Source organism: Nuphar pumila, chromosome 16, assembly GCF_984573655.1.
Source record: "Nuphar pumila chromosome 16, dmNupPumi1.hap1.1, whole genome shotgun sequence".
Lineage (NCBI taxonomy): Eukaryota > Viridiplantae > Streptophyta > Magnoliopsida > Nymphaeales > Nymphaeaceae > Nuphar > Nuphar pumila.
Window position 1 is genome coordinate 9,274,550 of NC_143264.1, and position 12,321 is coordinate 9,286,870.

At 38.2% G+C, this 12,321-nt stretch overlaps 1 protein-coding gene across 1 annotated transcript; it reads left to right on the forward strand.

Moving 5' to 3' along the window:
- Positions 1-2,153: 2,153 nt before the first annotated feature.
- LOC149812877 (uncharacterized) lies at positions 2,154-9,577 on the forward strand. Its single transcript, XM_089991906.1, has 2 exons — positions 2,154-2,632; positions 8,545-9,577. The coding sequence occupies exons 1-2, from the start codon at positions 2,259-2,261 to the stop codon at positions 9,395-9,397; spliced, it is 1,227 nt and encodes a 408-aa protein (XP_089848032.1). The 5' UTR covers positions 2,154-2,258; the 3' UTR covers positions 9,398-9,577.
- The last annotated feature ends 2,744 nt before the right edge of the window (positions 9,578-12,321 follow it).

Here is a 12,321-nt window from a genome sequence, read left to right on the forward strand (position 1 = left end):
TCCTTTTGACTGATTTACCTTCAGCTGAATTAGTGGAGAGATTCTTGCAAACGGATTGTTCTGTTACAACCTTTGGGTTCTGTTACAACCTTTGGGTATGGACTACCAGAATACAGGCTTCTTGTGTTTTACAAGCAGAGGGATTTCCTGTTCTATCCTCCATGGTCATTTGCTTTACCCATTTATCTTCTCAGGATCCCAATCTCTGTTTCAGAATCAGGGTTGTGGGTCGTTCTCACTTATTATACAGTTGGATTTAAATTGTATTCAATACAACAACAACAACAACTACGCTTTCATCCCAAAACAATTGGGGTCAGCGATATGAACCAAAAAAGAAATTCATTTTGGGTCTTCCACATGAATCATTTTCCTCCAATCATTTCTATCCAACGCCATGTCCTCGGTGAGGTCCAAAGCATTCATATCCTTTCCTATCATCTCCATCCAAGTCTTCCTAGGCCTACCCCGACCTCTTTTAACTAATATATTTTCCCATTTCTCCAACCTTCTAACTGGAGCATCATTAGGCCTTCGCCGAATATGTCCAAACCACCGTAAACGATTCTCTCGCATCTTATTTTCAATGGTTGCAACACCTACCTTCTTACGTATCTCTTCGTTCCGAATCTTATCTTTTATTGTATTTCCACACATCCATCTAAGCATCCGCATCTCATCTACACTCATTTTTTGAATATGATGTCTCTTGGCAGCCCAACATTCCGTACCATATAGTAAAGCGGGTCTAATAGTCGTCCGATAAAACTTTCCCTTCAACCGCAATGGCATTCTACGATCGCACAGCACTCCAGTAGCACTTTTCCATTTCATCCACCCAACCTTTATCCTATGATTTACATCTCCATCAATTTCTCCATACTTTTGAATGATGGATCCCAAATATTTGAAATAATCATTCACCGGTATATCTTGCTCACCAAGCTTCACTACACTCCCATCACTACTTCGTTGCTTACTAAACCGACATTCCATATATTCAGTCTTACTCTTACTCAACTTAAAACCTCTAGCTTCCAATGTCTGTCTCCATAATTCTAACTTAGCATTAACCCCAGCTCTAGACTCATCAATCAAAACAATATCATCAGCAAACAACATACACCATGGTACATTTTCTTGAATTGATCTCGTAAGCTCATCCATCACTATCGCAAATAGGAAAGGGCTTAAAGCAGATCCTTGATGTAACCCAACCGTTATCGGAAAATTGGTTGTCACCCCTCCACAAGTGCAGACATTGGTTACTACTCCTTCATACATATCTTTAATTGTATTCAATGTAATTGTTAAAATTCTTTTAATTTGTTCAATTGTTGCAGGACATATAAATATAAAAAACAAATTATTTTGTATGTGCTATATATTGATAGGGAATATAATTTAAAAATAAAAAATTAAAGTTTTTACTGGCGCCAAAAATGTGCCAGTAAAAAGACCTTTGACGCTCTGAAGGCCTTTTACTGATGCAATTTCTGCGCCAGAAAAAGTTCTTCACTGGCGCAATTCTGGGCCGGTAATTCCTTCAGTTTTGTGAAGGCTTGTACGGGTGCAGTTCTGTGCCAGTACTCAATTTTTTTACTGGCGCAGAACTGCACCCGTAACATAATTTACTGGCGACGTAAATCTGCGCCAGTAAATGCATTAACGATGAGACTTTTACTGGCGCTGCTTCTGGGGCACTCTTCCGCTAGTAAAGGTTTTCACTGGTGCAATTAGTGCACCAGTAAAAATGGTTTTTCTTGTAGTTATCCAATTATAATCAGATGCCGATGTGGTTTTGACTTTTTGTTTCCGAATCCTACAAATATTCGACTTTGACAGAAATCTGAGGTAAAAAAGCGAATCTGGTATGAGCTTTTCGAATTTGTTTAGCCAACATCCGATCCATTAGTCTAGTCGGATATGGTATTGACTACATCCGATCCAAATCCAATCCGTTTACATCCCGGTTCCCAACCAGAGGTCCACCCTTATGTCTCATTGACCAAAGAGAGTTGACTTTTAGAATTTATCCTCTTCAACACAGCTGTTTGTTGGAAATTTTCAAAATGTATCTTCTCTTGCACACTGCAGTTTGGTGGAAACATCCTTAATATAATCTTTTCCCTTTCGCACAGCTTAGTGGAAACTCATCAATATATATATATATCTATTCTGGAAATACTTTGAGTACCAGAAATTCCTATCTTTATTGGCTTCCTTTCAAGGCCACTTTTGAGAAGAAGAAGAAGAAGATGTATATAACCAGGCCTTTTTCGCTCTATAAGCAAGACCCTTCAGCTTTGGGTATACCCCCACCAGAGGGGCCTCACTCTGGGTATCTTCTCATCCAGGATGAAGAAGAAGAAGAGAAGAACGCAAGTAGTTGCTGTTGGGGTTTGTGCAAGGACACAAAGTGTAGGACACTGCCCTTCCCTCAGGACAAGCTACTCAAGGTTCAATACACAACTACATCCACAACCACATCCACAACCACAAGTTTCACCGGGACTACAACTACAACTCACAGGAGCACTTCCACAGATAAGACTTTCTTCATACCTGTCATGGGGCAGCCCTTATCTTCAAATCTCTACTACGTTGTTAAGGCAGACGGAAAGCACAAAGGGTACAACCATCTTACCTATTAGCATTAGTTTTAAATTTTATTTTATTTTTTTTGTTTCTTCTTGTTGTCCTCTTCTGTGGAACTCAAATCCACCCGTTCCAAAGGAAATGACATGAAGCAATTGGATTCCAATCATTCCCAAAGTCATCCCTATCATCATACCCCTTCTTGGGATCTCGTCGATGCAAGTTATTTTGATCAAATTGGGTGTCATAAATGTGATGTACAATTTACTTTGTCCATTTGGTGAAGCTATGCATTTGAATCACTAGAATCCGACTTATGTGTAGGATTTTTTAGCGATAATCACTTTTTTTATCGTTTTCATATTTATTGCACCATGTTCAATCCATCTTTACAGCCAGATTAGATTAATCGTCAAAGGGTTATCATGATAAAGGATGACAAAGGAGATGAGTGGAACAAGATTGGTGGGAAAGGGGTGTCCGCCATGATTTTGGGTGTCACTTTGTGCAGGGTAACCTATCCATTTTCACAAACTCACCCATTTTTTCTCCAAAAATCTACGTCACCGGAATCCCCTTTCTTCTTTATGATATCTTGCCTTCTCAAACAGGTGGCAACATAATGAGTGGAATAAAATGACTACCTTTTAAAGTCAATCTGAGTTTGGAAGAAGGCAAAAACATAAAAAAGAAAGGGACAGCTACTTTGGATGTGGTTCATCACGTCAGTAACCCAAACACCAGGCCCTGAATCATTGGGCTGCCGATTCAGCTGTATCGTCCGACACCCATACTCAGCTGATTCGGTATTGGCTCAAAAATAATAAAAAGTTAAAATAATTTTAAAACCATTATGTGACACGAGTTAAAACCATTAAAAATAATTATCTTTTAGGCTGTCAATCATTACGTGACACATGTTAAATTAAAACCATTAAAATAATTTTAAAAATAAAAATAAAAAATACTTTTTGGTATTTTTTACATTTATTAAAATTAGACCAATTGGCCTTGCAGCGTATCAAAATTCTGCCTATACGGTGCATATAGGCACCGATACCAATAACACAGGTTTGATGTCCTTCTGCTGATAATATGAAGCCTTTCTATTGTTGGATTTGGCTCAAAACTATTCTTAAGTTCTTTATGCAATTTTTCTATTTTTCTAAGTTTATAGGTTTTTTGTCTTTCCTACAAGTTTAGTCTTATATTTAAAGTTGTAGAAACTTTTCATGTCCTTATATAGAGGAGTGGTGCCTCAAAAGGCAAGGCCCAAAAGGTAAAAGTTGTTTGGCCAACCTAGGCCTATTATGGTTGGTCGTTTGGACCCATTAAAGAACTCTTTATGGCCTTTATTACTGGCCTAGGGGCTGGGGCCTATATATATAACTCTCTCTCATTCTTCTCATCCCTCAACACTCTCTTCTCCTCTTTCAAAGTTCCTTCTTAGATCCACATCCAGTTTTAGTTCGAATCCATATCTAATTTCTATTCAAATCCATACCCGCTTGTAGTTCTGATCCATACACTTATAGTTCAGATCCATACCCACTTGTATACATGATCTATACCCATGTTTGAACCCAGGATTCATACCCATTTCTAGCTTGGATCAGTCTATCCTAGTCAAGCGGTTGTTCAAGGTGGTTCGTGTCGAGATTATCAGTCTCACTCAGTGTAGACCGATTTTTTGCGAGTAGGCAATAGCTTGGTTGTATCCTAAGAGCATAGTTGCACGAGTACTCATTGCACCATGGACTTGATCCTAGGGTGGAAACTATCACTTGAAAGATAGCACGTGTATATGCGTGCTATCTTCCTCACTATTGCAATTGTGGTGTACGTGTTCACATGTCCCGAAGAACGAGAGGATGAAACTATTGTTATAAACTGAAAGAGACGAAAGTATAAGCAGGGTGGTGTTGTCAAAAGAAAACTCTAAAACATGATGACTTCGTGTATCGCAAACATATATTAAATGCCTTCTTAGACACTCTATTCGACCTCTACTCGAAAGTCAACATGGCAAAGAAGCTGCATAAAGCCCTTTAAAGCAAGCACAAAATGGAAGACATAGAAAATCATAAGTTTTTAGTTAATAAGTATATGGATTTCAAAATTTTCAATAATAAGCCACTACTACCTCAAGTCCATGAGATGCACATCTTGGCTAATTAGATCAAGTATGAGGGTATAAACCTTAATGAATCATTTCAGGTGGTTGCAATCATTGATAGATTGCTTTCATCATGGAAAGATTGTATCTGCCTACAACATATGATTTAAAAATTGTAATAGAATTCGGCAATATTATATTATCGAAGAACCACAAGTTTGCAGATAAAGGCTACTCCATTAATGAACTGTTTAAGCTTAATTTGATTAATAAAGTTGATTATGCCTCTGTTTATATGTCTCAGTCATGTGATTTATATCTTGCTAGATTAGACCATGTTAATTATAAGTGTTTGAGAAGCATGGGTAACTTAAGACTTATTCCTAAATACAAAGCTGAGCATGTTACAAATGTGATGTTTGTATTCAAGCAAAATTTGCGATTTTTTTTTCAAGCATTAAAATAACTTATAAACTACTATATTTAATGCATAGTGACAATAGATTTAAAAAATACTTCAACTCGTAGGAGTAACAATTATTTTATAACTATTATTTTGAATGCATAAATAATATCAAAAGTTTTCTTTCATCTAAGCTTGACATGAAAGATATGAGTTTAGTCGATGTTATACTCGGTATTAAATTGATTAGACATGAGAATGATTATGTATTAACTCAATCTCACTACATTGAGAAAACTTTAAGAAAATATAATTATTATGATTATAAGTATGTTGCTACTCTGATCCTAGTGTTAAGCTATCAATTAAAACTGGAAGAAGTATATCTTAATTAGAGTATGCAAGTATTATTGGCAGCCTCATGTATGCTATGAATGAAACTAGATCAGACATAGCTTTTAGCATGAGCAAGTTGAGCTAATATACTAGTAATCCAAGACAAGAGTATTGGGATGCTATCTCTCAAGTCTTGAAGTACTTGAGAGAAATTCTAGATTATGAAATATTCTATAAGAAAGAACCCATTGTACTTGAAAGGTACACTGATACAAGCTGAAATTTTGATTCCAATGAGTCATTACCCACAAGTGGTTGGATATTTATCCTTGGATCTAGAGCAATTGCTTGAAGATCTAAGAAGCAAACTTAGATAACCCATTCTAAAATAGAAGCAGAGTTGATAGCATTAGCATAAGCTAGTATGGAAGTTGAGGGCTAAAGAATCTTTTGATGGAGATACCATTAAAAGATAAGCATATACTCTCGATATCTATGTGTTGCAATTGTCAAACAACTATATACAAAGCGAGAAGTAATATTTATGGTGGAAAAAATTAGACATATCAGTCTAAAGCACAATTATGTGAATAATTTACTCAAGCAAGAAGTAATCTCAATTGAATATGTGAAATCTTGTCAAAATTTAGCAGATTCATTGGCAAAAGGATATTCTTGAGATATTGTCTTTGAGATATTAAGGAGAATAATGTTAAAGTCTATAAAAACAATCACCGTTGATGAAAACCAACCATATGATTAGAGTCAAACTATGTTTAGTAATTCAATGGGAAGAGCAAGTCTATGAGTGATTGGATTGAGGACTTAATATTTTTTCCCATTCCTTAAGTCAAGTGCTCGAAACTTGTGTACGAGTTCAAAATTAAACTAATAATAATATTTATAAGCCTTATGGCTGAGGTGTTTCAAACAAGTTTACACTTTCGATGAGCTTACCTATTTGAGTGTGAAGGTGGGGGTCGCTTTCTATGGGACTTGGATTTGGTCTTGGTCCCTAGAACCCTAATGACACTAGGATACAACACAATACCCTTAATGTGCAGCTTCTATATATTGATAGACACACTATGACCACCTGAAGTAAAAGTGTGTGTTATTGTGTCTAAAAAGTCAATTAGAATTTTCAATTCAAGGTTAATGCTATTGGGGTACCAGACTGACAAAGACTAAGTAACACTAATGTAGAGGTTCAAACCAGAGTTGTCAGTCGAGGAAGCGTGAGCGGACATCGATACGAGAAGTGGGAAGCGAGGCACTTTCAAAATTTTAAGAAGCAGGACGCGTGGGATGACTTAGAAGCGAATCAAAAATCGTCTTGAAAGCGAGGGGAAAGCGAAAAAAGAGAAAAAAAAATAAGAAAGCGAGGGAGAAACGAGCTTCCCTTAAATGGGAAGCGCGCTTTCCAAAAAAAATTATGCTTCCCAGCGCATTTCGAAACCACGACATTTCACGGTTCTGAAACGCGCTTCCTCACTCTCTGTGGCGCTTTTGGTTGGTTCAAACCCAAAAGGTACCTTCATTTATCCACTGGATCTTCTTGGACAACCTCTTGAGTTATCTTCTTGGGGATTGTTGGATTTGGCTCAAAACTAGTCTTAAGTTCTCTATGCGATTTTCTTATTTTGCTAGGTTTATGGGTTTCTTATCTTTTATACAAGTTTAGTATCATATTGAAAGTTATAAAAACTTTTTTTGTCCTTATATAGAGGGGTGGTGCCTTAAAGGGCAAGGCCTTCAAGGACATTAAATTTTGAGCTTGTGTATCTATTTATTCTTGGACTTTGGACCTTGGATCTTGAATCTTAGATCTTTGACTAAGCCTTAAAACTCTCGTTGACTTTGCATTGAATCTTCTTTGGATCTTCTTAGACTTCATTCGGATCCGTTGGACCAAGCCCAACATTTTTGCATGGGGCTTTAATGGTCTTAACGGTCCACCAGCCACCCCTTACTTTGACTATTGACCTTTGACTTAGTCTTGGACAAACGTGACCTTTTTAAGGTCATTTTAGAACCTACTCATTCCCTTTTGGTCTTTTTTCGATGCCCTTCTTGAGCTAGCCATTTGGACACTTATGCATGCTCGTTTGGACTCATTGAAGGCCTCTTTGTAGTCTTTATGGGTGGCCTGGGAGTTGGGGCCTATATAAACCCTATCTCTTTTTCATTCTTCTCATCCCTCAGCACTCTCCTCTCATCTCTTTCTCCCTCTCGAGCTCTCATCTCTCCTGTCCTATTTCGGAGTTCCTTTTTAAATCCAGATTTAGCTAAGATTCAAATCTAGTTACAATTCAAATCCATACCTTCTTGCAGTTCAGATCCATACCCGTTTGTAGTTTGGATCCATACTCATGTTTGAACCCAAGATCCATACTCATTTCTAGCCTAGATCATCCTATCTTAGTCAAGAGGTTGTTCAAAATAGTTTGTGTCGAGGTTATCAGTCTCACCCAGTGCAGGTCGTAGATCAATTTTTTGAGAGTAGGCGAAAGCTCGGTTATATCCTGGAAACATAGTTGAACGAGTACCCATTGCACTGAGGACATGATCCTAAGTGGGGCAATTATCGCTTGAAAGATAGCACGTGTGCCTCTGAGCATACCTGGTTCAAACTCAGTTGTCTGACCCACTAGATACTTTCCAACATCTACTTGTGTTCCTTGTCGGGCTCCTATCAAGGTAGGTAGGCCCCAGCACTCCCCTCCCCAACCGACCCTACATAGTTTCCTATGACTGGCAAACAAACAAGAGTGACATCCAAGTAAAAGAGGTGCAATCTGATTGCACTCTTTCAGCGTGCTGCTGCACCTGATTGCCAGCCTGTCAGCTGTGAGGCCCAAGCAATGAGGGAGGGTGATCAGGTGCAGCAGCACGCTCAAAGTGTGCATTTACATTGCACTTGATCCTCCCTCCAAGCAGAAAGGCACCACCCCTTCCTTTATCTGTTTGGTTTTGTACTATAATTGCTTCTTGTACTTACCCTCAAACTCTGCAAATATATAAGATGGTCCTACACTAAACAATCAAAAGTCTTTAGCTGCTCTTATGTTGAACATTTTGAGAATTTCAGGTTGGTTCATACTTGCTCAAGAGAAGAAGACATGACTGCATGTTGCTTCTGTAATTGCATACAAGATGTGAAGCCCATGCCTTTCAATCCCAACAACATTTACCAGCAAATGAAGATAATAGACCGTCACGGCCGAGGTTTTAAAGCTGAATCTGCAGCTTCAGATGGTTTTCCTCCGGAGTTTCTGCGCAGAAAAGGGTGGGAAGTTCACACCTCCGACTTGCCAGGAAAGATGAAACTAGCCAAGGCAGAGGGTCTCAATGTTCTTCTAAGATCGAGATCCCCAGAGTTTGATTTTCCAATGTGGCAGAAGAGCTCAAGCATTGTTACAGTGGGAGAGTGGTACTGCCCCTTCATGTTCATTAAAGAGACTAGTGGCAATTTGGAGAACCTGGAGAGTCAGGTGAAGGAAAGTTTGTTTTACAGGGTGAGCCTTGAACAACAATGGTTAGAGATTTTCAATTCTGAGAACTACGATGGAGCATCAGCAGTATTGGTGAAAACCAGTGTGAGAAGGGAAGAGGCATTTGTGGGTGGTGGCAAATATATTGTTAAAGAATCAAATGTGAAGGATGGGATGCTGGTTTTGACAGGGAATAATGAGGTGAGAGGGCTGATTGGTGTGGGATTGAGTCTAGTGATCCTTGAGAAAATGAGGAATGATCAAGGAATAGGAAAAGAAGAGGAATTGGATGTGAGTGTGGAGAAAGTATTTGAGTGTGAAAACAATAGGTGGATGAAATTTGGCTGCTATGTTTTGGAAGAAAGGTATGTATTCAGGAGGATGGATGGAAGTGTGGTGCTTACTTATGCACTTAGGGATACCAATCAAATCAAACCCAAGTGGGAATGAACTTTTAAAACTTCCAAAAGGATAATAAAAATTATTGTATTTCATTTTAAATAATGTTAAAAGCCTACTATGAAGATTTATTTGCTGAATATTTCAATATTTCGGTTTTGCATATGGGAGGTTTGCTGTAAATGTTATTGTATTTCATTGTGAATAATATCAAAAGTCTTGACATAAAAATTTGTTTAATGAATATATTTCACTGGGTTTTACTTCTGAAAATTTCTGCCTTGTTGAATATGATAGCTTGACTGGGAAAAGGCTCACTAGTTTTAACATTAGTGGTCTAATACAAGTGTGTGACGCTTGCAAAGGGTCTGATCTTGGTCTAGTTAGTGTGGGCTTTAGACCAGGTTTTGCTTCCTCTAGGCTAGCTATTGGATCTTGGGTGCAGAACTGAGACCACAAAATGTTAAGATTACAAATGCAACCTTATTTTGGTTGCTATACAAACTACGCTTGGTAAAATATTAGGGCCTGTTTGATTGGAATTTTTTTTTAGAGAAACCATCTCTATGGTTTGGATTTCCAGCAACGAGCCTAAAGGTGTCACTTTGACCGTGGATCTGGTTGCTATCCACGGTGTAAAATTCTGCGTACTTCCCCCTTTGTCCATGAAGAATAGTTGTTCATTGCTTTAGCCTTACCGCAAAGGACACGCACCCTGGGTATCCGATTCTTGGCCTCAACTTGAATGCCTTGATTAAGCTGACCCACCTAGCCACTTGTGCGGTTCCCTTGTTCTCCTGTCTGATTGGATTGTTGGAATGTGAGTAAAACACACATTGCTTACCATCTTTTACAAAAAAAATTCTTGAAAGCTTTCATCACATCACAACTCACTACAGGAAATACATATTTTCCTGGCGCACCAAAAGGTAGCGCCACAGTAAACCAGTTTTTGCTGGCGCAGCAAATTTGCGTTAGAAAAAATCGGTTTCGCTGGCGCAGCTCCAGATTGCGACACCAAAACGAAGCCTTCCTGGCCAATACTGAATTGCGCCAGGGAAAGTCTTATTTTCGGCGCGCGGGATTCTTTTCCTTTCCCTCCACTGACCCAAATCTCTCTCTCTCTCTCTCTCTCTCTCTCTCTCTCTCTCTCTCTCTTTAGGAAACCCCCTTCATTTCCTCCCATCCTACCACTCCCCACTTCCCCCTCGAGCTCTCTCTGTCTCACGCAGTCTGCTATGCATTTACCAGGGGAATCGGCGCTAGCGTCCTCACCTTCTCCTATTGCATTTACCTGCCACCAGAAGCTGGGGTTGACCGGATTCTGGTGCCGCTCCAGCGACCTCTTCTGTGTGCGGCATAGATGCACGGACTGCCACGATTGCTCCTACGATTGATAAAGCAGACGCTACGGAGCCAATTGCAAGGGATGGTCCTGTAGCTAAAGCTGCTAAGATCAAGGTCTGAGGTTTCCTTTTTCTTTTTCCTTTCCTATGCTCTTTCTTCTTCTTTTCCTAATTAATGAACGTGGGTATTCGTGTAACTTTCATTTTGATGTAATGTTGTGCTGGTTTTGCCTTTAGAGTTGTTGCATTCGTGTATTGTTCTATTTTGGATTGTTAACTGGATAATTTGATTTTATGAGTTTACTTGAAATATCGAATGTGGTTATTTATTCTCATTGATATATTTCATTGTAGAGCTGCACAAATTTTTTGTGTTAATCCAACATGGTTGGTCCTAAATCAGATTCTAGTGTCTTAGGTTTCCGAATGATTGCCTATCGTCAATGAAATGGAGCTTCTCATTTGAACGTTTCCCTAATTTTCTATGAACTTTTCAAGAGTGAGCTGGCTTCGCTAAAATTAGACATCCCATTGGCAGAATGACTATCTTTCCCTGCTTATTAGAACTCTTAAGATTGAACTATTTTATGAAGTCGTCTAACAATATCAATCGTTACCATGTACTTATGCTAAATGACCTACGTGTCATATATGCAGGTAGATGGATCTTCAACTTTCTACTATGTCTTCGGGTAGATTGACATAGTTCAGAGATGGAGTGACTGATGTAGATACCTTCTGTATGTTACCATTGCTTACTGCCAGGTCATTTGTGTTTGGTTTCATAAATTCAGGTCATTTGTGGTTGCTGGTGTAAGTGGTATACATTCAGAGCATATCACAATAAAGAGAATAAAATATAGAATAGAGAGAAAAAGTGGAGAACGATGATGGAGAATGACTTTTAGTATTTTTTACTCAAAAAGGCTCTTCACACTTCGGATTTATACAATGAGTCTTAAACTAGGTTTTTATAGCACTAGTAAGACCTTTCTAGATGTATTGAGACTCCAAAAGACTCTTAGAAACTTGTACTTATTTAATAACTCTAGAAGACTCTTAGAAACTTGTACATACTCAATAGTTCTAGAAGACTCTTGTACATACTCAATAATTTTAGAAACATTGTTCAAGTTTAATTTATTTCCAACACACAATTGATTAATTAAATACGCTAGTTAATAACCTTTAATATTTAACCTCATTGTCTTATTCCCCTTTTGCGGAGAGAAATAATTATGATCTTTCTGTTTTAGTTGTTATACTTTCAACTGTTATTGGCTATCGAGCAATGATGGAGCTTTAACATACCTCTATATATTTATATCATCCTCTTATTTTTCTTTTTGGAAATCTGTGATTTTTTGCTTCTGTATTATTTCATTGTCTTTCATTACAGGACATGTGGGGCGATATAGGCAAACATTTTCCTGGTATTGTGAATTGCTTCATGATACTGATTGCAAAGTCCTAACTAGCATTTTGTGCTCGTAAAATCCTACCTTGGCTAATCTGTTTCCAAGCATTTTTTTTGGCGGCATTATCACAGTGCAATTTTTATATCATTACCTAGATATCTACTGATTGACTTTGTTTAGATTTTTCAGGCTGACATCTTTTTGTCCACCT

What these genes read in the sequence shown, in the direction of transcription:
- LOC149812877 (XM_089991906.1), top strand. Translation starts at nt 2,259, where the DNA reads ATGTATATAACCAGGCCTTTTTCGCTCTATAAGCAAGACCCTTCAGCT. An exon ending in GCAGACGGAAAGCACAAAGG is followed by an intron (nt 2,633 to 8,544) that starts GTACAACCATCT and finishes TGAGAATTTCAG; the next exon opens with GTTGGTTCATACTTGCTCAA.